The sequence below is a fragment of the Arachis duranensis genome, chromosome 9 (genome assembly GCF_000817695.3).
Source record: "Arachis duranensis cultivar V14167 chromosome 9, aradu.V14167.gnm2.J7QH, whole genome shotgun sequence".
NCBI classification, from domain to species: Eukaryota; Viridiplantae; Streptophyta; class Magnoliopsida; order Fabales; family Fabaceae; genus Arachis; species Arachis duranensis.
In genome coordinates, this window is record NC_029780.3 from 1,021,669 (window position 1) to 1,046,190 (window position 24,522).

The 24,522-nt window shown below is 34.2% G+C and overlaps 3 protein-coding genes across 9 annotated transcripts; 1 reads left to right on the forward strand and 2 right to left on the reverse strand.

Annotated features, from left to right (window-relative positions):
* The first annotated feature begins 1,496 nt into the window (after positions 1 to 1,496).
* On the forward strand, positions 1,497 to 9,339 carry LOC107463755 (topless-related protein 1). 2 transcript variants are annotated; one of them, XM_021132182.2, is made up of 26 exons: positions 1,497 to 1,692; positions 2,328 to 2,466; positions 2,600 to 2,779; positions 2,902 to 3,015; positions 3,107 to 3,265; positions 3,584 to 3,761; positions 3,881 to 4,007; positions 4,127 to 4,236; positions 4,345 to 4,522; positions 4,639 to 4,748; positions 4,839 to 4,908; positions 5,024 to 5,097; positions 5,198 to 5,293; positions 5,373 to 5,468; positions 5,608 to 5,735; positions 5,852 to 6,086; positions 6,172 to 6,333; positions 6,424 to 6,516; positions 6,677 to 6,823; positions 7,300 to 7,410; positions 7,490 to 7,669; positions 7,767 to 7,895; positions 7,973 to 8,068; positions 8,279 to 8,467; positions 8,560 to 8,726; positions 8,990 to 9,339. In XM_021132182.2, exons 2-26 carry the CDS (start codon positions 2,387 to 2,389, stop codon positions 9,195 to 9,197), a joined length of 3,417 nt encoding a protein of 1,138 aa, XP_020987841.1. In that variant the 5' UTR covers positions 1,497 to 1,692; positions 2,328 to 2,386; the 3' UTR covers positions 9,198 to 9,339. The 2 variants fall into 2 exon arrangements, with proteins under 2 accessions (XP_020987841.1, XP_015938098.1); XM_016082612.3 differs by lacking the exon at positions 1,497 to 1,692 and adding an exon at positions 2,065 to 2,198.
* Positions 9,340 to 9,861: 522 nt separating this feature from the next.
* On the reverse strand, positions 9,862 to 18,342 carry LOC107463766 (uncharacterized). 6 transcript variants are annotated; one of them, XM_021132183.2, is made up of 16 exons: positions 18,155 to 18,341; positions 17,164 to 17,338; positions 16,960 to 17,088; positions 16,664 to 16,871; positions 16,348 to 16,494; positions 15,667 to 15,741; positions 15,078 to 15,149; positions 14,540 to 14,611; positions 14,078 to 14,149; positions 13,861 to 13,932; positions 13,344 to 13,418; positions 13,050 to 13,121; positions 12,253 to 12,396; positions 11,516 to 11,587; positions 10,831 to 10,977; positions 9,862 to 10,347 (listed from the first exon to the last, which is right to left on the reverse strand). In XM_021132183.2, exons 1-16 carry the CDS (start codon positions 18,160 to 18,162, stop codon positions 10,163 to 10,165), a joined length of 1,725 nt encoding a protein of 574 aa, XP_020987842.1. In that variant the 5' UTR covers positions 18,163 to 18,341; the 3' UTR covers positions 9,862 to 10,162. The 6 variants fall into 6 exon arrangements, with proteins under 6 accessions (XP_020987842.1, XP_015938114.1, XP_015938117.1 ...); XM_016082628.3 differs by having other exon boundaries at positions 17,164 to 17,462; positions 18,155 to 18,340; XM_016082631.3 differs by having other exon boundaries at positions 13,344 to 13,415; positions 17,164 to 17,462; positions 18,155 to 18,339.
* Positions 18,343 to 19,808: 1,466 nt separating this feature from the next.
* Positions 19,809 to 24,084, reverse strand: LOC107463813 (2-methoxy-6-polyprenyl-1,4-benzoquinol methylase, mitochondrial). Its single transcript, XM_016082694.3, has 9 exons — positions 23,948 to 24,084; positions 22,886 to 22,988; positions 22,626 to 22,752; positions 22,444 to 22,505; positions 21,609 to 21,767; positions 21,356 to 21,500; positions 21,177 to 21,248; positions 20,667 to 20,762; positions 19,809 to 20,318 (listed from the first exon to the last, which is right to left on the reverse strand). The coding sequence occupies exons 2-9, from the start codon at positions 22,977 to 22,979 to the stop codon at positions 20,204 to 20,206; spliced, it is 870 nt and encodes a 289-aa protein (XP_015938180.1). The 5' UTR covers positions 22,980 to 22,988; positions 23,948 to 24,084; the 3' UTR covers positions 19,809 to 20,203.
* Positions 24,085 to 24,522: the final 438 nt, after the last annotated feature.

A 24,522-nucleotide genomic window follows, 5' to 3' on the forward strand; every position in this document is an offset into this window, starting at 1 on the left:
TAAATTAAGAAGGGCAAACTAAAAATTCAAAACTTAATATGTACAAATTATTAATTTAGGGCCATTACTCTCTTTCTATCGCCACTGATATTACATATATATATATATATCTATATAAAAATACATCATAATTAACTTTGGTTACTATTCTAAGATGATCACTTATATAATTTATTTTGCGAAAATAATAGTCTAGACTATCATTTATGTAATACAATAAAAATAATTATTTTTTATATTAATTACATGAATAATTATTTAAAAAAACAAATATAATTATATGACTGTATAAAACACTTTACACGATCATTCCATCAAATTTAAACTCTATATATTATAAAATGTATAAAAAAAAAGGAGAAATAATAATATTTGTAAAAGAAATAGTTTTTGTGGGAATAACGTAACCGAAGAAGAGGATGAATGGGAATAATATATGGTGCTACGTGGAAAAGAACAGGCAGACGTACACACCTGACAGGGACAATAACCTACACACCTCTCTCACCACTAACCACACATTTCAATTTCAATTTCAATTTCAATTACTCTTCATCTCGCCATATATCATATCCTCTCGTATCACAATCATAGACTGTATCACATGATTCAACAAGTGTACTAGGCTCCCCCACCCGCTTCATCTCGCGATGGCAGCGACCGTAATATTCTCTAAACTCTCGCCCCAAATAATACGGTGTCCCCTCCCCGAGAAACTTTGTCGTTTCCAACACATTTATTTACTTGTTCTTTTCCTTATTTATTTCTTCCGTCTTAAATAATTGTCCACTTAATTTTATAATTAAGGATAGGATTTACTTAACTTGTATGTAACCACTCACGTTAAAATTATCATTAAGAGAAGCTTTTATTTTTTTTACTTTAATAAACAAATAACAAATGAATTAAAAATTTAAATTTTGTATTTTATAAATTTTTTAATTGAGAATTTTAAAATGTAGAATTTAAAAGTACCTTTTAAAAATGAAATTTGGCTAATATATGTTCTAATTAATTTTTTTTTTGTAAATACAAAATTTTATTAGTTATTAATAAACTCTTAGATCTTATTTAATCTAAAGAATCATTTTTTAATCTATTAAATTGAAAAATACTATAAAATATAAACAAAAATTAATTCTTTTAGACATATTTTATATATATATAATTGAAAATATATTTCTTAATAATTAATAGTCTAGAAAATTAGAAAGGAAAATTCTTTTTTCCACTGGGAAACTGAAAAGAAGACAGCTATTTAGCTCCATATTCCAAGCCGATTGTTTAGACAAAAACCGAAGCCGGCTTAGTGGGCCCCGCAGTTAACTGCACTTGTTATATAAGTACATTGACTTATCAATAAGCTATCAAACATTCGACAAGTTATCAATGATAAGTAGACGTTGTTTTCATCCATCTATGTGTCGCCTCTTACATAAAATAAACCTATTTATGCAAGTTCAAATGTGGCGCATATAAATATGTGTGTTGTGTTTGTAGTTTTCTAGAGAGAGAAAGAGAAAAGATAAATAGAGTGAGAGAGAGTTTTGAGGAGAGAGAAAGTGCAAGAAAGAGAGAGAAAGCTTTGGCTTCTTTGTTGGGTTGAGGGGTTCCATATTCGGAGACCCCCTTTTGTTTTTGTTCCTTCTTTCTTTCTTCTTTTGCTTTCCCATGTGTTGTTGTTTGAAGAAGGTGAGAGCTTTTATCAGAGCTTTGGTGCTTCTTCCTTTTCTTTTCTTCTCACTCTTTCTCTCTCTATCTTTCTAGTTTTTTCGAATCTGTTAAAGTTTCAAGCTTTTCTTACTTATTTTTTTAATTTTTGTTACCCAATTCGAATTTTCCTTTATTTTTTTGTGGGTTTAATTTAATTTTATTTATTTTTTTAAATTTTGTTTTTGGGGTTTTGACACTTTTTGCTTCATGCATCTTGGATTCCCATAAGAGAGGTTAAAGCTGCTTTTTTTTCGATCATCTGGGATAGGTGTGGAATAAATAGATAGACATAAGAGTCAAATTGTTTTCATTTTATTTTCTCTCTCTCTCTCTCTCTCTCTCTCTCTCTCTTCTCTCTCTCTCTCTTCCCCCCCTAAAAAAAACCGCATCTCTCTTTCCTTTTGGTTAATTTTGGCAAAAATATGGAAGAAGTTTTTTTCTAATTTACTTCTATTAATGCTTCTGCTTAAATGGTTTGATTCATGGTGCGGATTTGAATTATCACTTTGTCTCTGTTGTTATTATTATTATTATTATTGGTGTGTGATTTTTTCAAGTTACTTTTCCTTTTGCTAAAAAAAAAAAAATTTTTTTTTGTTGTGTTGTGTTTGCAGATCTAGTTCAGTTTTTGCTCATTTTGGTGCATATCTAATCGAGGAAGTGGAAGGTTGCGATGTCTTCTCTTAGTAGAGAATTGGTGTTCTTGATCTTGCAGTTTCTGGATGAGGAAAAGTTCAAGGAGACTGTTCACAAGTGGGGCTAGTTTGTTGTTTTCATTAAATTAAACTAATTTTTCCTTGGTTTATTTTGATTATTTATTTGGTTTTTTTTACCACATTAATTAATTTCTTTTTTTTTTTGGTCTTGTCAATTTTGAAAATGATAGGCTTGAACAGGAGTCTGGATTTTTCTTCAATATGAAGTACTTTGAGGATGAAGTGCACAATGGCAATTGGGATGAGGTTGAAAAGTACCTTTCTGGTTTCACTAAGGTAGATGATAATAGATATTCTATGAAGATATTTTTTGAGATAAGGAAACAGAAGTATCTTGAGGCATTGGATAAGTAAGTTCATATCATAAGTTTCACACTTTGTTTGAATTTTGTTGACTCTTTCAGCATTTTCCAGTTCTGTTCTAGTGACTAGTTTGAGACTTTAGTTGAACTGTGCTTAAATTTTTTGGTAGGCATGACCGGTCCAAGGCTGTAGAAATCTTAGTAAAGGATTTGAAAGTGTTTGCTACTTTTAATGAAGAATTGTTCAAGGAAATCACACAGCTTTTGACATTGGAGAATTTTAGGTATGAGTATATATACTGGCCTCTTGTGGGTTTTGGTGTGAAACTTATGTAATGTGCAGCGAATCATTCGAGTTTGTTTGTGTACTACTAGGGAAAATGAGCAATTGTCTAAGTATGGTGATACAAAATCTGCTAGAGCAATCATGTTGGTTGAGCTCAAAAAGCTCATTGAAGCGAATCCTTTGTTTCGTGATAAGTTGCAATTTCCCAACCTTAAGAACTCAAGGTTACGGACTCTCATCAATCAAAGGTAAATTTTTCCCAAGTCACCCTATTTCTTATAGAGAACAAAACTTGTGTTGTGTGTTCATTAATAAAAATGTTGTTATTGTTATCCAAAAAGTGAGATTCGATCGGATTGTGAACAATTTCCAGTTTTAATATTGTAAATAGAATACTTGAATTTGTATATAGGAAAATGTGTTGCGGTAATTATCTGCACGTTTACATTGTTGATGTTACATTATACATTCTTGTTATGCTATGCAGCATTGGTGTTTATTTTTTGTTTTGAGATTACTGAATAACTGGCTTTCTTTTTCCTTTGTTTTTGAAAAATCATTTACAGCTTGAATTGGCAGCATCAACTTTGCAAGAATCCACGGCCAAATCCTGATATAAAAACTCTTTTTGTGGATCACTCTTGTGGACAACCAAATGGTGCACGAGCTCCTTCACCTGCAAATAATCCGCTATTAGGGTCCTTACCAAAGGCCGGAGCATTTCCTCCTCTCGGTGCACATGGGGTGAGCTACTTAAACTGATTCATCTTCTTTTCATCATAGGCATCCGCATTATATTCTATTTCTCTGTCACTTTTGGTTCTTATTACCATATTTGACTCTCCGTGCTTTCGTGTTTACAGCCTTTTCAACCTACTCCAGCACCAGTGCCGACACCCCTGGCTGGGTGGATGTCAAATCCTACCACTGTGGCACATCCTGCAGTTTCTGGAGGTGGAGCTATAGGTCTTGGTGCTCCATCAATCCCTGGTATTGAGTTATTTCGCTTTATTTAGTCTCAAACTCTTTATGTATAATTGTGCTAAGATATTGTAGGGTATATCAAGTTTGTTCTTTGACTTATTACCTGTTCTATTGCCTTGTTAAAGCTGCTTTGAAGCATCCAAGGACTCCTCCAACTAATCCCTCTGTTGATTACCCATCTGGAGACTCAGATCATGTTGCTAAGAGAACTAGACCAATGGGAATATCCGAGGAGGTAATCTTGTATTGCTTATGGACGAATCATTAACAATTCATCTTCAGGCATAATCTAGTTTGACCCCTGAAATTTCTGCTAATAGTTCATAGTTGCCACTTTGTGCAGGTAAATCTACCCGTCAATGTGTTGTCGGCAACATTCCCTGGTCATGGTCACGGTCATGGTCATAGTCAAGCTTTTACGGCACCTGATGACTTGCCGAAGACTGTCGTGCGAACTTTGAATCAGGGTTCATCTCCCATGAGCATGGACTTCCATCCTGTGCAACAGTCTTTACTTCTTGGTCTGTTGCTCTTCTAAGGCCTTTTCTGATAGCCTGTTTTTTTCCTTTTTTTAATTGCACGCTTTTCGCTATCAAATTGGGAATTGAATGAGCTTTCCTTGATGCAAATTTGATAGTTGGCACTAATGTTGGGGACATCGCTTTGTGGGAGGTGGGGTCTAGGGAGCGGTTGGTCTTGAGGAATTTCAAAGTTTGGGACCTTAGTGCATGTTCAATGCCATTTCAGGTAATCTCTTACACAGTGTGTTCTTGATGAAAATTTGTAAAAACTTGTAATTTCTTTATGATGGAAGAGAACTAATCTTGAACAATTCAGGCTGCACTCGTCAAAGATCCTGGCGTTTCTGTCAACCGAGTGATTTGGAGTCCTGATGGTGCTTTATTCGGTAAGTTGAGTTTTTTGTTTTTTTGTTCTTTGTTTTAATGATATAATATATATACTTTCAGATGTAAACTAAATCTGATTGCAAATATCTTTTGTTTGTATATGGAATGGAACAGGAGTTGCTTATTCAAGACATATTGTTCAAATATACTCTTATAATGGCGGGGATGATGTGAGGCAGCACCTTGAGGTACATGCCATATAGTTATAAACATGCACGTGCACACATATATAAGTATATATATTCATATGCATTTCTCTGATTATTTACTTCCAAACCTTATTTTTAGATTGATGCTCATGTTGGTGGAGTAAATGATCTTGCATTTTCGCATCCAAATAAGCAACTATGTGTGATAACCTGTGGTGATGATAAGACCATTAAGGTATGTCTTGTACAGCCTGAGTTGGTTTAATCAAGTGGAGTAGATCATATATGTTCCTAACTATGTTGTGTAATTTAAGGTGTGGGATGCTGCTACGGGTACTAAGCAGTATACTTTTGAGGGCCATGAAGCTCCAGTATATTCTGTATGCCCACATTATAAAGAAAACATTCAGGTAGGAGAAATGTTAGTTGAGTTGGTCGTTGCGATTCCTGATTCCTTTGACTTAATAATACAAAACCCTGAAGTAGATGCTTCTGCTAACTTTTCCTCGTTTAGTTTAATGCTGATAATTTTTTGTTATGATGTTGTAGTTTATTTTTTCAACGGCATTAGATGGAAAGATAAAAGCATGGCTGTATGACAATTTGGGATCTCGTGTTGATTATGATGCACCTGGTCGTTGGTGCACCACCATGGCTTATAGTGCTGATGGAACAAGGTCCGAATTCTCAACCATTGCTCCTCATGTTATGCTGAATCTGGCTGCACGGTTGAATTATACTTTCTGTTCTTAATATGGTGTTTAAATGTTCCCACCACAAACATTTGCTACAGGCTCTTTTCGTGCGGGACAAGCAAAGATGGGGAATCCTCTATTGTTGAGTGGAATGAAAGTGAAGGAGCTGTCAAAAGGACTTATCAAGGATTCCGTAAGCGGTCTTTGGGTGTTGTGCAATTTGATACCACCAAAAATAGATTTTTGGCTGCTGGTGATGATTTCTCCATAAAATTCTGGGACATGGACAATGTTCAGCCTCTGCAAGCCATCGATGCTGATGGGGGTCTTCCTGTAAGTTCATTAGTTTGTTGCAAAATAGTTGAGAGCTAGTATTTGGAATAAGTAGTTGCTAATGGTTGCTTGATATGAATTTTAGGCAAGCCCACGTATCCGATTCAACAAGGATGGAACACTTCTAGCCGTCTCTGCGAATGAGAATGGAATCAAAATTTTAGCCAATGCAGATGGTATGCGTTTGTTGCGCACATTAGAGAATTCTTTATATGATGCATCACGAACATCAGAAGCCATGGCAAAGGTAGATATGTTCCTTACGAAAACTTAATCTACAAATGATGAGAAAAAAGAAATAAAATTAAACTTCAAGCTAACACACTGTTTCTTGCAGCCTTCCATAAATCCAATTTCTGCTGCTGCTGCCGCAGCGACTAGTGCTGCACTTGCAGAGAGGGCCTCTTCTGTAGTAGCAATTCCCGGAATGGTTCGTGATCTTGTCCTTATATCAACAGTACTTATCATTATTGCAACCTTCCATCTTCTTTGTAGCTTTCTGTTTTTTATTTTTCTTCTGTTCAACATGCAACTTTTGATACAGAATCATATTATTACTCATAATTACTTCTCAAATTTCTTTTCATCAGAATGGGGATGCACGGAACTTAGGTGATGTTAAGCCTAGAATAAGTGAAGAATCCAATGACAAGTCAAAAATATGGAAGCTCACTGAAATAAATGAACCGTCTCAGTGTAGATCCTTGAAGTTACCAGACAATGTGAGAGTACCAAAGGTATGATATTTATTTAAATTGGTCAAACTACGCTTCCACTGAAATTTAATAATAGAATCTCATGGCGACTTACCCTTGTATAAAAAAACTCTTCATATGTCTGGTTTTGATGTTTGTGATGTGCTGGGAGCTCTTGTATCAGCTAAGTATCGGCGTTTCACTGTAGTTTTATAATGTAAATCAATCCCAAGTAGGTTTTCAGGTATGTCTTTCCACTATAGTCAACTGGTATCGAACGTATCTTAAACTAAGATTAATGAAGAAGTAGATATTTGGAGACTCTTCCTGCTGCACCTTTTAGCTCTCTAGTCTGTCTGTGATTTAGAACCTCTCAATCAAAAGTTTTGATTCAATTCGTTTTTTTGGTGACCAAAAGTTAAGTATGGTTATAGCTGCACTTGAACTACCTTTGTGGAAGGTTTCTCTGCCTCATCTCTCCATCAATGAAATTGTTCTGATCTTTGTTATTATGACAGATATCAAGGTTGATATATACAAACTCTGGTAATGCTGTTCTTGCATTAGCATCAAATGCTATTCACCTTCTCTGGAAATGGCAGCGAAATGACCGTAACTCATCTGGCAAGGTGTGTGTCCATGCGAACAAAACCAACTACTGTTGGATTATTGCTGTTCATGTTTTGAAAGTTGATATTTGTTCTGTAGGCCACTGCCAGCATGCAACCTCAATTGTGGCAACCATCGAGTGGCATTCTCATGACTAATGACATTGCCGATAGTAGTCCCGAAGATGCTGTTCCATGCTTTGCTCTGTCCAAAAATGATTCTTATGTAATGTCCGCCTCAGGAGGGAAGATATCCCTTTTCAATATGATGACTTTTAAGGTGACTTATGAGCCTGGTTATTTTTCAAGTTCAAGACTAATACAGATTTTGAAATAGTGCTGATTAACCAATTTCAATCTTTTTTCGCTAAGTACAGACAATGACGACATTCATGCCTCCACCACCTGCAGCAACCTTTCTTGCTTTTCATCCTCAGGATAACAACATTATTGCCATAGGCATGGATGATTCCTCCATTCAAATATATAATGTCCGCGTAGACGAGGTAACAATGCTGTCTCTTAAGAGTTTCTACTCATTTGAAATTTGAGATATAGTGTTTATGCTGATTTCATTTTGCAGGTTAAAAGTAAACTCAAGGGTCATACTAAAAGAATAACTGGTCTTGCTTTCTCTCACGTATTGAATGTGCTAGTTTCATCTGGGGCAGATGCCCAGGTAATAATTTTCCAAATGGATGCTTCAAGCATCTTTCTTTTCTATGATTAAATGTATTGAAAGAACATGTATATACAAAAGCACTTGCACTAGAAGAATTTTTAGTTTTGAATCTTTAATAGGCTCTCAACTAGTAAAACCCTCTTTGAGCAACACAATTTGCTTAATTATGATATTAAGAGTTGTCTTCAAACTTCGTTTATCGTGCAGATTTGTGTGTGGAATACTGATGGATGGGAAAAGCAGAAGAGTAGATTCTTGCAGCTTCCTCCCGGGAGGACTCCGTCAGCGCAGGCAGATACGCGTGTACAGTTTCATCAGGATCAGATACATTTCTTGGTTGTACATGAAACTCAGCTAGCCATTTATGAAGCAACAAAGCTAGAATGTTTGAAGCAGGTCAGCTAATTCAGTTTGATGTCTTGTCCAAACAATTTTGTTTCATTTTTTTTTCTCAATAGATTTTCTGATGTCGGGTGTTCGAATTGTAGTGGTTCCCGCGAGATTCAGCTGCACCAATATCGCATGCGACTTTCTCGTGTGATAGTCAGCTGATATATGCCAGCTTTTTAGATGCAACAGTCTGTGTATTTAGTGCTTCAAACCTCAGATTACGATGTCGAATCAATCCGTCTGCTTATCTTTCAGGAAGCGTCAGGTAATTTCACACATTAAAAGTATTTTTGGAATTCAAAAGAATATGTCTACTGTCTAGTATGGTCAATCTCTATTAATATCTCTAAAATGAGAGTCAATGTAACTATGCCTTACGGGATTTTTATTTAGGGCTTTATACACCATTTGTATTTTAGCCCCCAAAACTTTATAATGTCCAAATCGACCGTTATATTTACCAAATTTGCATATTAAAAGCTTAGTACACATTTGTTGAATGCTACCTTAATGTGTTTTATGTGGCAGTTCCAACGTACAACCGCTTGTAATTGCGGCGCATCCGCAAGAACCGAATCAGTTTGCAATAGGGCTGTCAGACGGCGGAGTTCACGTGTTCGAGCCACTTGAGTCGGAAGGCAAGTGGGGTGTGCCTCCACCAGTTGAGAATGGTTCAGCAAGCAATGTGGCAGCTCCATCAGTTGGAGGACCCTCTTCAGATCAACCTCAAAGATGATCCATCATCCATGTCAAAAGACTAGTTCTTTTATAAGAATCGAACAATCTATTTCTCTTCAGATCAACCTCAAAGATGATCCATCATCCATGTCAAAAGACTAGTTCTTTTATAAGAATTGAATCTATTTCTCTTCTTTTCACATTGCATTATTTTTTTTCTTTTATTTTAGTCTCTCTTTTTTAAGTGTAGGGTTTTAAAAATTACACTTCGAAAAAGTTGAAATAATATAGTTTGGTGAGAGTTTTTAAATTTATTCTAAAAGTATATTACATATTTGTGAGGGTCAAAAATCCTGCGATAGTTTTAAATTCTAGCTCTAGTACCGTTGAGGTTTAAACCCCACATATACAAATAAAACTTTGTGGAAAATAAGTATTTTGTAAAAACGAATGTAACTAAATTTGGAAGATACTAAGATTACTAATATGGTGTACCTAGTACACCATAGTTAAACCCTAATTTAATTCAATGGAAATTTGAAATATTAATTCCGTTAACGGAAAAAATCTGAAAATGCATTTCTATCATTTACCCAGTTTCATTAGTTAGAATTGTTATATATACTATTAATAAGGTTTGTTTTAAGACTAAGGATATATTTGTTTTATTATGCACGTTTGTTCTTCCAAGTGTAAACTTTTAAATCACAACCTAATAAACATTTCAACAACGTAAAGAGAATTAAATTATAAAGGTATCGGAGGTGTGGTGTGCATGGAGACGATAGAGGATTATAAATCTATCCACACACACCCCATCACCTTAACGCAACCCAGAATCATCGTTTTACATCATAATTCATAAATAACATCTTCAGAGTAGAGGCAATTCACACCTTTTCATGAAGCCCATTAAGCCTATATACAATTTGAGGTTGTCTTTCCATGTTCCCCCCTAATATGATGTTGGTACCTTATTTACATATATACTAATATACAGATTAGAATTCCTTCCCGAACTACCTATTCTGGCCGGAAGCTGACCAGATTCGGGAGGTGTGTTGATCTTAGTTTCTTTATGTCATATGCTGTCACCTTGCAGGATTCCAATGTCAGAGACCTCAAGTTCTTCAGTGTTCTCAAATGCTGCAGACCAGAGTTGGTGATGCGAGAATTTGAAACATTCAAAGAGATTAATCGAGTAAGCCCTGAAATTTGAGTGCACAAACATTGAGCAACGAAATAATACCACCAGAGTCTGCATATTTCACAACACCTCAAAATACATCACGCTCAATTTGTATCTATCCAAGCCCACTCTATTATTATTATTGCTGTTGTCGTCGTCTATTATAAAATTTATAATTCTATACAATTCATAATGGGGAAAAGGGATGATTTGGTACACAAATTTTGTTCCTAAAATGCCTTCCATAATGTAGAAACATAATTTGTGCTATTTTTAAAATTCAAACCCGCAACCTCTTAATTGTAGTGCCAGGCATTTACCATCTTGTTTGTTAATATTACACATTTAATAAAAAGAAAGGAGGTTAGTGCAATAGTGCATATTAACACACTAATTTTTTATTATTACTATTATTATTTCTTCATGCTAGTATTTACGCAAAGTGGAAAACAAAGGGGAAAAAATGCAGTCATGGGTTTCTGTAGGCAATGGCACTGCATACCTGAAATTGATTCCAGGCTTTTGTCCGTAAGGTTGCAGTTTTGTGATAAGTTTAGGCACATAAGACAAGAAAGCGCTCTAATATTTTTCACACCGGCATCAGTCAATCCTCCACCACATATCTCCAAGGACCTCAGGTTCTTAAATTCTGCAATACAATACAGTTGAGCAAAATGGTAAACTTCGAGTACAACCAAAATGGAATCAAACAGAAGAAGCAAAAGATTTAATACTAGCATAGAAGTCTATACAATATATATTAGGGAACTAAAACTAAAATTGTATATGGAGCTTGTTAGAAAAGAGGCATCTCAAATTTGTAGTTATATCAGCCCCGAAAGTGCATCATCCTTTCCAAGCTAGAAACAAGAGAGACGGAGAAAGAGGGTTCGAGCTCCACATCTAACTGATTCGAGCTCCACATCTAACTGATATCAACTGATCTGATCAAACTGATGTCCTATAGGACATGCTCTCGTAATTAAGATTTAAGACAAACATTTCCTACTTAAATTTCACAGAATCCAAGTTCACAAGTTCATGCAATTTAACTGTAACAATTAAAACTAACAGAGAGAAAACAATTACAGGACCATATATCAACTGAGAGTCATATTCAACTTCCAGTCATGTGAAAACTAAAAATCCAGAGAACTTAAAACATATTTAAGTGACATTAGACATACTTCTCAAATAATTTGTTCCATAATCTGTGATTCGTGCACCAAATAAATCAAGGTCAGTAAGCCCAGTCAAACCTGCATCAGTAAAGTGAGAACTATGGATGCTGCAACATTAAGCTTAGAAGATCATGAAACAAAGTACTCTAAGGACTTGTTTGGACGATCTTCTCTAAAAAGATCTTTTTTAAAAGGAACTTCTGAAGAAGTGAAAATTGTTTTATTTTGGATGTAGACTATCTTTTTAAATTTTTTTTATGTTAGGATGAATATTAAAAGATCTTATTTTACCCTTGAACATATTTTTTCATATTATAGAAAATATCTTTTTTCAGAAAATGAAAATTATAACTTCTCAAAAACATATCTTTTTTTTTGTTTTACCTTTTTCTAGTGATTGTACTTGTATCAAAAATATTTTCCCACACATAAATAAAAATTTAAAAAGATGTTTTTTTTAATAATGGCTCCAAAACAAGCACTAAAGCTCAATGAGTGGGGAAAAAAAAGTAAGGATTTGGATCCTCTAAAGTTTGAATTTCACTTTAGAGAGTAAAGTGTGATCTCTCACCATTGATTTCATGGGTGGGACCAAGAATAAATATGAAAGAGAAACTATTCAAAGGTAGAAGATCACACTTTATTCTCTAAAGTAATAGCAAATCAATTAGATAGAAGAGAATAGGAGTTTGCAGAAATAGAATTATTCCTTTGAATTGTAGTACATCCATATCAACACATACTTGTAAGAGCTGCCAGTCCAGCATCAGTAATTTGGTGAGCATCCAAATTAAGTGACTTAAGAGATGTGAGTCCACACAGTTTCCTTAAACCACTATCACTAACCACAGTGAATGACAGATTTATTTTCTCCAGGCCAGACAATCCTAAGAGAAATTGAATATATAATGATATAATAAAAAACTGTTAAGAGTCTGCGGCAATGATAATCACAGAACATTGGGGAATAAAGGTTCCCCTCCAAAAAAGCAAAGCAAAAAACAAGATTCATCTATAAAGCATAGCTTTCAATTATACATTATAGTATTTAACATGAAGGAGCGAGCTATTACACAACTGCATTTCGTGTATAACTGTACAATATTGTGTAGAGTTTTCATATCAGATAACCTGTATTAATGTTGTAATTTACACGTACATTAGTATCAGCCATTAATTGCCAATTATTAGGTAATAATTACTTTATTATACAAGAAAATCCCACATGCTGTAATACATATTTATCAACTGAAATAAAGTTCAGTTTTTCCTCAATTTCCCCCCTCCCAGTCATTAAAATGGAGAAAGGAAGGATGAAGCTAATTTTGTAAGGAGGAATACAATGAAAACACAATTACATATGTAGAGAATAGGTCCTACATGCCCTCAACAACTTGATATATGAGAAAAAAAATTTGTTAGTCTCTCTGAAAACATGTTGAGATATCAAAACTGACATCATTACAAATACAAGCAGTTATTTCCACCAAAAAGCACACACATAGAACAAGTGAAGTAATAAGGAACTAGCATATCTAACCTGACAAATGGTGTAACCCAGTATCTCCAACTTCTGTATCAGACAATACCAAGCACTTCAGTTGCCTATGGCCTAAAAAGCATAGGCCAAAAAAGTCGGTCATATTTTCCCTTGGACAGTGGCATTTCCAATGACAAATCACATGTAACACATCATTCTTTGAGTTTAATATTGGACACATTTATGCCACCGAGAGGAAAGGAGCAAGCTACTTATTTTTCACTTTCTTTTCCCAAAATTTGTTGCAACATTTTTATTTTCATCCAGAAACAAACAAAATATTCAAGAACCTACCTGCCAAGTTGATCAACCCTTCATCACCAATCCTACATGAATCAAGGTTCAAGCTCTCCAACTTTGTCAATACTGCTAAGGAAAAAAAACTCCGTAATAAATCTTTTGAACTTTGATTGTTAAATACTTCTATTTTCATTTATTTTCATTCCTATATTTTTGAAATCTAATTGATAATTTGGAAGTGTTGACTGCTGATTTGGACTGCCACATACGATGACAACAATAACAATAAAACATTGTCCCAAGCAGTCAGTTAGGTGGATCAAATGAATCGCCACTACATCCCGTCATAAATCATATACGAACTTAGCCTATTTATACTTGGATCTCGTGACATAAAATTTACAGGAAAAAAAAAAGTAGTTCTGGACTATTGCGGGCATTGAACATTTCTCATTAAATTATTATATCGAATCATGGAATCACAGAAAGTTAGACCAAAAACCGTGTTTTCTGCAATGGGTTATGAGAGAGAGAGAGAGAGAGAGAGAGAGCAGGTCCATATTTTTCTCACCTTTCAAGTGTGCTAAACATGCATCAGTAATGTCATTAAATCCCAAGTTGAGTACTTTCAAATTTTCCAGCCCTGCAAAAGTTAAAATAAAAAGTTTTCTACGGCTGCCTTGTCCACAATAATTCTTATGGTACAAGAAATTTGAAACAGATGAGCATATTTTAAAATATATAATTATCAAACAAAAATAGCAGATAGACAAGTCCCAACAGCTTACGTGAAAACTTTTCACAGCCGTCATCGGTAATATTGCATCTATTAAGATTCAAGTTTGACAAGAGAGGAAGATCTGGCAAGAAACAACAAGGACACATTAATCTAAAATATATACTAATAAACATGATGGAAAACATTTTACAGCAGCAGTACACCGACAAATCTGCATCTCTGAAGTTTTAATATAGAGCTGAGCTAACAGAAGGGTTTATTATTTGCTTGGAATGTGAGGTGCAGAAGTATCATTTTGGAGGGTGATGCAGAGTTTTCCGGAGAGAGAAGACAAGAATTCAACCATTCTCACAATGGCATCACAGCAGGATATCCTTAAATATGCTGGCTGGTTTATAGGTTTAGTAGTTGTATAGTTGTATAGTTGTATCGTTTCTAGGGAATATAATAAAGTGGCCAATTTTCTAGATCAGCAACATAATAAGCATAAAAGTATATCAAGCAATTAAACCTGCAAGAGAATCCAAGCATGCAGCTGTTACAAGGCACCCTTCCAAGTTTAGTAAGGAAAGCTTTTGCAATCCTGAAATGAACCAGGACATCATCGAAAATTAATGAAACATAGATAATTATGAAATACTGAAACTCAAGAATTCTGTTCAAACTGGCAAGCTGAGATGCTAGTATTGTATATCGGTTTATAGTTCACACTGCAACATGTCTACTGACTAACATAAACAATATCAACTTCAGAAATTACAACGACAAATGGAAAAACAAAGAGACTTTCCAAGAATGATTTATACAACTGAAGTCTACATCAAAGAAATGAAGCACAAGGAAGATTGGATATATAACTGAAATTTTTCCCCAGAAAAGACAAACTGATTAGTTGATAGCTGCATTCAGAATTATAACCATATATTCACATAAAAACAGAAAACAAAGAAAAATCCATGGAAGAAGATGAAAATGCTAGGTTGAACCTATAAGATAAAAAATCCTGATTGTTCTGAAACACCACAATAATACGAGGAAACGGGAAGTACCTTTTAGAAAGCTGATGCCAAAATTAGTGACTTTACTGCAAGAAATCTCAAGACTCTCCAAACACACCAACTCTGGAAGCAAATTGAATAAAATACATTGTTCTGTTAATCATTGAACCATGTGTTGACCAAGACAACAATGACTATACTTCCATATGTACACATCAAACTGACAATTATACAGTAGTTAAGCACAGTTGCAATGTGTTCTTTCTTAGAGAAATAAAAGTATTCACACACTTGAACTCATTAGCCTTCAGGAGCAAAGATTTTGATATGGCATCATAGCCTCTTTGAAATTGGCAACTAGTTCAAAAAAGAAAACAAGACCTTAAAGCTAAACATCATTTGCCATAATGCATTGGAGCAATGTCGTTGCTGGATGGAAATAAAATGAACCAGTACAATGCATCCCATTTTATCAGTATGAATAGACATCTTTTAATTTTATTAGAAAGCAGCTATCAATTATATAACGTTTATAAACAATGTGTAATGGCAGAAACACGATGCACACTAACTGAAAATAGGAAGAATATGCTTAAAATTTTCAGCAACTGTAGTCAAAGGGAAGCAAGCTGAAACAAACCTGATAGAGGCTTCATATCAGAATCGGTTATGCAATTGCACCATTTAATATTGAGTGATTGCAACTTGGTTAAACCTGAAAATTATCAACAAATCATTGGATTGGATTGGATTGAATGTCTCAAGGAAATCTATTTCTGTTTTCCATCCATGCTACATTAACACAACCACCATAATAGAATTCCTTCATATTGTTATTCTCCTTCTACACAACTTGTGATTAACATGGACAATAGAGATTAGACTATTTTTAAGGGTGACATTATTTATTTCACATAAAGTTTCTGAGTGTAATGAGTATATCAATTCCTGCTTCTGGAGAAGATCAATATTTCCTTATCTCAAACAACATATTTATCTTAGATATTCAATGAACTCAACAAATTTAAAAGGTGGACAGTGGCTTAAAAATCGTTACACTACTTGGCTGATCCATAAATTACATTCCACATCGTTGATGTAATTTTTGTCAATTAAATAATAAGCAAACGATTGTTGTCGAAAACGACACAGCATCATGAAGGTACATTAGCACCTGTAGAAATTAATTAAGTTTAACAGCTAGAATAGAAAATTCATACATCCATTGAACACTAATAAAACAGGGGGTACTTGAAGAGAACCAAAGAAGCATGATCAGTAATGTTCTACTTTTTACACAAATATTGGATTGATAACCAACCTTGAATGTGAACCAGGCCTCCATGAATCCCAGGACATCTCTCCAAGTCCAACTTGACTAAATTAACAAGACCAGACAAGATACTCATTCCTTGAGCAGATATTGAATCATTTCTTCTGAGGCTCAAACTTGTCAAGTTTGACAGACCTGATATATAGTATAACAGTCGTCATAAATCTTCAGTTAGTGGCTGATGAATAAGCACTTAAATATTTGATAAAGACCAACAACCAAGTTCAAATATAGGAAATATGTGAATAACTGCCAATTATTGTGATTCCATAACAAAGACTCCATGAAGGAAAAGGAAGAATACCACTGATGCACTCCAGTCCATGATCCGAGATTTGATCACAGTAATTTAGATTTAAGGAAAGGAGATTTTCACAATATTTTAGGTAACTCAGCCCAAAATCAGTGACCTCAGACCCAGAAAGATCCACGGAAAGTAATGATGAACCCTGTGATGAGATGACATCCATCCAAGAATCATTAACACCGGCATATTCTCCCAAGTCAAGGTCCTGTAAAAAAAGCAGCATGATAACATTTTAGATCATAAGCGCACAAATATCTAGAAATCCAGAGGCAGAATTAATTAAAAGTATATACCTGAAGCGCACAATCTCGAAAAGCTTCAAGGGAAACGCTGGTTAGGCGTTGGGAACAAACCAATTTATTAAAAATTTGCTGACTTATATCCCGAGGCAGCATAGAAAATGTATTATATCTATCAATATCCTGTTGAAATAAAATTGCTGTTGATTAGATCAAAATTTAGTCTATCGATGAAGGATACATTTTCTTGAACAATACCTCATTTATTTTCTTGATGCACAACTCCAACAGCGATGGACAATCCCCTTTCCGTAAATGGAAATCTACTGATGGATAAGCGAACGAGGATGTCCACCATTTCAAACTCCCACTTTTGCAAAATCTTCGTGAAAGTCCTCTACATGGACTATCTTCGTAATCCCGCTCGGGCTTCCTAGAACACGCTCCCCCCATATCCAGGAAATATCTTGTAATCAATATTTGTCACAGAAATTGCACCAGAACACTAGTATATTCCAATCAATAACAAAAAATGAACGTATGCAATCAACGTCACCCTGTATAAAAGACACAGAGAGCGAAAGAGCACAGATGAATAGGTTTTCAGTATACTTGATCATTCACACTGAAGCCATTAACAGCTTGAAAATTACAGCAACCGCATCATAATCAACATTTAACATCTTTCTCTTAAACTAATATTAACAATAAGTTAATAACAGCGCAATACATTTGTTTTTTTCAACCGCACGATGCTCCATATTCCAGAGATTCTCTTCGAACGGTTCCATTCCCGTGAAAATACAGAATCTTAGGACACTAACGCTATAAATTACAGTAATATAAAGAAGCAAAATTTTAAAATAATACTAACAATAATAACAGCGCGACTTTGTTTCCAATCGCAAGAGGCTCCGAGTTCCATCAACGATGAGCATGAATATTCAGAGAAAAATAAATAAATGATCACAGCTGAATAATAACTAGCTAGATATGGTGATCTACGAAGTAAGAAGCGATGATCAAACAGCAGAGTCTCCATACTCCACAGACCACAGATTCTCTTCGAAATTTCCAGATGATAACTAACGAAACGTAAGAATAAAAAAAAAAAACACAAATTAAAAGAAGTTTCTGGAAGCTGCGATGAAAATTTTGAAAAAAAAATGAAAGAAGGAAGCAGAATTTGGAGCGAAAACAAACGGAGCAGAGAATACGAAATGGTGAAAAAGCTAAGTAACAGTTTCACCTTGACATGATCGGCGATAAGCTCAAAACGACATCGTTTGAAGGCGCACAGATCCTCTATCCTGTTTTGAGAGAAAGAAGAAGAAACTGAGAAATTTTGGAGTGAGTGTAAAGGAAAGGGAGTTTAAAAAAATGGAAAAAGAAAGAAGTGAGTGAGTGTTTCTCTGTGTGTGTTGGGTGGGTGAGAGAGGTGAGGGTGGGTGGGGAAGAGAGAAGTGCTACGTGGCTGGATACCGAAGCTGGATCCGAAGCAATGTAAGAAGGGCACGTGGCGAGTACGATGGGTTGGGAGAGCGAGGTGGATAAGAAAGGAGGGAAAAGAATAATAAAGAGAGAGCGAGAGAGGGATTTGGTTGTTGACTTTATCCGTTTGGAGAAGGCTGAGTGGGACCCGTTAGAGGGATGGCTTGTGAGCTTTGTGCACGCAATGACGCCACTCTTTTTGCGCCCCTGTTTCTTGCCTCTTTTTATTCTATACTGCTAGTGGTACTGTGAAGATTAATTAGGCAATTCTTAAGATAGAGAATAAATTATTTTTTTATATATTATTGTATATACGTATTTAATATGTAGATTAAAATTTTATATAATTTATTGTATTTAAATAAATTTATTATACAATAATATTTGAGAAAAATTATAGCTAAAATTAGACTAATGACTATTAATTATTGCATCATATTTATTCATATTTCTACGAATGAATACGTAGAAAATAAATTTTTTCAATTTTTTTTAATAATTAAGAGAATAAAAGTGATTTCTTACCATTAAAGTGATTTCTCACAATTACGTAGAAAAATTATATTTTATATTTTCAATTTTTTTTAACAATTAAAAAGATCCATTTTTAAATACGTATTATTCATTTTTTTTATTGTACGATATTTTAAAAGCGGAAGTAATGGACTAATAGGTACTATTATTTACTACTCGTATTTGGAATAATAATAAATTAATAATGCCACTTGTATATATTATATTATATTTTTTATAAGAAAATAATTATAGAAATGCATGGATTATTCTCACCTTTTTTTTGGTACAAATTATTCTCCACTTAGTTGGTCAGAATGGTTTGGTACTTGTTGCTTCTACTACTCAATTGCTTGTGACTTTGCACTATATATTAGTAATTGATCAGAAAATTGTACCATGCATCATGAATATTTAATCTAATTGCACTCACTAAAAACCACATTATTACTTATATCAAGATGAAAAAGTAAGACTACTTCGAGCGCTGTTTAAAAGTTCAGATGAGATTTTACCGGTACTTGAACAAATATCTAGGGTTTTTTTAACTCCTTTTTGGTGCTAATATATATTACTACTCCCCTTGTTCAAAATAAATTACCAAAATAATAACTCGAGTCTACACATACATAAAATAATAAAAAATGTTAAAAGATTATCATAATTTATTATTTATTATTATTTTTAATCATCAACTCAATTTTTTTAATTTAATAATCTAATAATATGCTTTAACCTATATTTTTAAACATTGATAATTAATTAACAATAAAAAATAATAAATTCTGATAATCTGTTATGGGTTCTCTAAAATGAATTTCGTCCACACATGACATTTCTTCTTTTCGTAACAGAAACATGCCAAACGTCAATTCTGTTTCTATCTTTTTGGTAAAGAATTTAACATAAGTAAAAAAAGTTATATACACATTCTCACCAAAATTGTGAATTGCAAGTGCCAAATATGACCGCATAAATTAAAGAACATATTCTAACAAAGTCACTCTTCTCTGAGTAGATGACTTATCACACTTGACATCGGTATCTATGCCTATAAGAAGCTCAGAAAGATCCATAAATTATCGGATTTAAGGGGTTAACTTGCAATGTCTGAACTAATGAGAAAATCAATGGTTTCAACTTTCATGTGACATGGGTAGTTATGCATATAATTTTGCTTATTAAATATGAAACCACTAATTTTCTCATCAATGGTTCAGATGTATTTTACTTGTATTTTAGAATATCAGGATTGTGAATTATTAGATACATGTGAGTAAAGGTCATGAAAATATCAGATTTTGACCCCTGAATGGACGGCAACCACTCCCCCTACTAGATTCTCATACTCTACTTTCTGGAACCCTGCATCAGCAATCATTGATGCAAATTTCTCCTGCAAATTCAACATAGAATAGGATAATTAGGATAATCCCCATAAGCAAAATTTCTAGACATGAATATATCAGATTATCAGAGCAATTTCTGCACAATGCTTAGTATGATAATACATAAACATGCAAGCATAAGCAAATATTCAAAAATTGAAGATAAAGCTCCATGGTAGAAAAACAGATGATAATGCTGAGTTAAATAACTGGGAACGCAGCTTGCTAAAATTAAATCATATGTAACAAAGAAATGTGGAATATCATCCCATTGGTCTACAACCCATCTTCCTACTCAAAACCTGGTTCCCATCTTTTCCGAACACAAAATACAGGCTAACTGTATACTAAATCCAGCCATATTGAGAACGCCGGATACTCTCAACTAAGTACTGATAAGATTCACGGTCACCAGCAACCATCTCTCCCATAGATGGAATAACGGAGAAAGAATATAAATCATACCTGCAAGAAGATGAATAGCAGAACATTGAAGATTTAATTTGCAAGGAAGGCATGCAAGGATTGTAAGTTTTCAGCTGGCTCATTATTTTCGTTTCTTTTCTTCCATCTTTCTTGGAAGACATCTCACCCACTCTGTAAATATACGTTATCTAGTTTCCTTCTACTTTCAAATACACTAGTTTCTTACCTAAAATTTGAAGTCTATAAGCAAGAGGAAATTATACAGTTCTATGTAAATATGGAATATGTATTCCATAGAGTGTACGCGATGATTACATTCATTACTGAATAATTTTGTTCAACTTTATTTCTCAAATTTAGCATGCATTATATCAAATATCTACTCTATCACCTTTTTCGGAAGGAAACAACCAGTATGCAGCATTCTTGCAAAACAGAGCAAATGATACTTACAATTCTTTAAATACAGGAATTCCCACATGGCTAAGTTCAAGGCAAAGGAACCTGCCTCCACGCTTCAGTACCCTGTCAAAAATGATAAACCCAGAAAGTGATAAACCATACATTTCCATCAGTAGCCATCAGCTGCTATGGCACACAAGTTACAACATCTTTAAAAAATGCAAGCCTACCTATGAGCTTCACTGAGAACTTTCTCTATGTGTGTGACATTCCGTATCCCAAATGCTATAGTGTAACCATCCATTGAATCATTTTGGAATCCCAAGCTTTCAGCATTTCCCTCCACCCATACAAGGGAACCGTCTTCAGCAAAACCTATTATTGTTAGCAGAAATTCACTTCACATAAATACAAGTATGCAGAACCAAAGTCCTTTATAAAAGTCAGAAATAACTAATGACATTGTAAGGCACTCTCATTTACCTTTCTGCAAGGCCCGCTGTTTGCCAACATTTAACATGTTAGGGTTAATATCACACACATATATCTTAGTTTCTGCCTCTAATATATCTTCAAAATCACGTTGAATTCCTCTTTGCTTAACTCTGTTTATCCTTTCTAAGATTCTGAAAGCAACATCCCCTGTAAAATCAAGAAATCTTATCCTTGATATAAAAGATAATGAAGCATGGCAAAGATGATATGCAGCAGTAACAACACTTTATTCCTCTAAAATCCATACCAACAAGGATATTGCTTAGAGAAGCAAGCTTTATTTTAAATAAAAATATGCATTGCATAATTATGTTCGTCATGGAAACTTTAAACAAACAATTGAACATGAAGCACACACAGCTTACTTTTGAACAAAGTTAAAATGCCATGTATTACCGTAATGAGTCTTTTGCAACGTTAAAATTGTTCAAATAATGTATACTTTTATGACTACTATCAGCCAGCTAACAAACAATTTCTTCCTGTACACTTCGTAATTGGACATTCAACAAGAACACGAGTAAAATGCCCATTATGAATAAAAATTTAAGAGTATGCTGCAAACTAAAAACTGCTTTAGCTAAAAAAGAAATAGAAAGAGAGATCAGCAAACTCGGAGCAGGTAGACTTCACTGTGACAAGTGCCTCATGAACTAAAACGTCTCTCCTTTAAATAAATGGACAAGTCTATAATATCTTCCAGGTAGACAAGTATCTCACATGGGTTATCCCCTTCATGTCATATAAATTTTATAACAGATCCGGATTTACTTCATATTCATATGCTCAGAACAGAAACATTGTAGAAAGTAGAGCTATGAACCTGTGCCACCAGCCACATCAAGATGCTTCATTCCAGGAAAAGGATTGAGCTTTGAAACCAGTCTGAGATGTGAGTAGAAAACACAGGATTTTATTCAATGTCAGATGCTAATAGCAATGGGATTCAGAATCTAAACTTTAGGAAACAATAATACAACCGAAAGGCAGCAATGAGAACATAACCTGTCCTTCCACAACCGGTGCAACCCTGCACTCATGAGATCATTCATGAGGTCATAGTTAGAAGCAACGTTTGAGAAGACATTCCCAACCATTGCAGCCTTTTCTTCTTCTTTCACTTCCTTGAATCCTGAAAGTGAAACGTGACAAAGTATTAATTACAAATCAGTGTCATGAAAAAAGAAAAGGAAAAAGTCCAACTTTATTATTATAAAAGAATAAAAGACACTATTCTTTGCAGAGAACAGGAAGTGAAAACCAACCAAAACTGGTGGCATGCGAATGGAGGTGGGATGTGGAAGACAAGAGAGGAAAGAACTTATTGCCCAACTTTCGAGTCACTGTTCGCAGAGCCATGGCTGCTCACTGCAAAAAGGAAATGAAACCAACAAAAAAAGATGGAATGGAAATAGAATCAATAACGGATGCAAGGCTATGATAGATTCAAAACTAGGATGCTTGTGGTGATTTTTGTTTTGGAATGGTAGGCTAAGAAGGTGATTGACTCATGTGATGAACAACAACTACATCACTTGTTCAAATCAATTATCCACATTAGCACTCAATCTTTGAAGGATCTTCTAAAGTGAATATCCTTGTAAAGTGAGGGTGCAACAAGTTAAACCTTTGGATCATTTGGTGGAATCCATGCAAAATGGAAGTTATTCACCTAATTGTAGTACTTAGTCAATAACTTCCATTTTGGAAGAAAAATTTGTCCACCAAACCCCTCCAAATTCCCATTGTATTTAGTAAATATACTTAAGAACAATACATAAATAAATAATTCAAATAGATCCTCTTTATTTTATCTTTTCAATTCATGATTTTATTAGCATGTTCTTCCTATTTTGTTCATAGAGCCTTCCAATATGCTTGATATCTTCCATTTCCTACCCCTCACCACCACACTAACCCAATTGCACAATCAAACAGCAAACTACAGCAATATAACACGATTAGATGCAATGTGATGAGAGTAATTTGTAAAGCCTGTTATGTTAGTTACTACTAATGCACAATCACCGTAATATGCATACATTATTGTACTCATTCTTGTTACAAATGAACTCAATAATATGTCTTGATACAATATCCATACAGAACTTTTATCAAACACCTGGAGTTCATCATTTAAAACCCTGCGAAACAACATCATCTGAACACTGAATTCATAGCTCAAAAGCACAGAAGAAAGTTTCAGCATTATCTTCTTTAACAAACAAAAATCCATAATTTAATAAATCAATCAAATAATCATCATAGTCGGACATCAGACCCATCCAAAGAAGTTTACATAAGAAAAGAGAAAGAAAAAATCACACCCAACGAAGTACCACCGTCGAACTCGCCGCACAGTCGCCGAAGCTCCTCCACTGGCTGACCCCACCGCTTGGTTGTTGTCGCAGCGTTTCTCCAGAAGGTAAGCAGAAAAGTGTGTGTGAGTTTTTTTTTTTTTTTTAAATTAGGGTTAGGATTAGTGTATTAGGAATTAGGGTTTAGAATTGGAAATTAGGATTTTGTGTATGAAATTGGAAATTTTGGATAATTTAATAATTTTAATAAAATTAAAGGTAATAGAGTAATTGAAAATCGATTTTAATCTAATAATAATATCTATAAACCAACTTTATCTTGTCATATTAATAAATATAAATTTAAATCGAATGCACATGGTTTTAAGAGTCTTATAAATACAGGAGTTGATTAAGGAAGTGATTAGAAGTAGGGCTCTTAAAAGTGTATTAACTTTTGGGGTAAACCAAGCAAATTGTACAAAACTATATTAATTCTTAATCACCTATAATTACTTTATTTTCTCAATTGTTCTCTTTGTTTAATTTAATAGAGTTACTAGTAAAGAAAATTTTATAATGCAAACTTTTTTAAATTGAGAGAG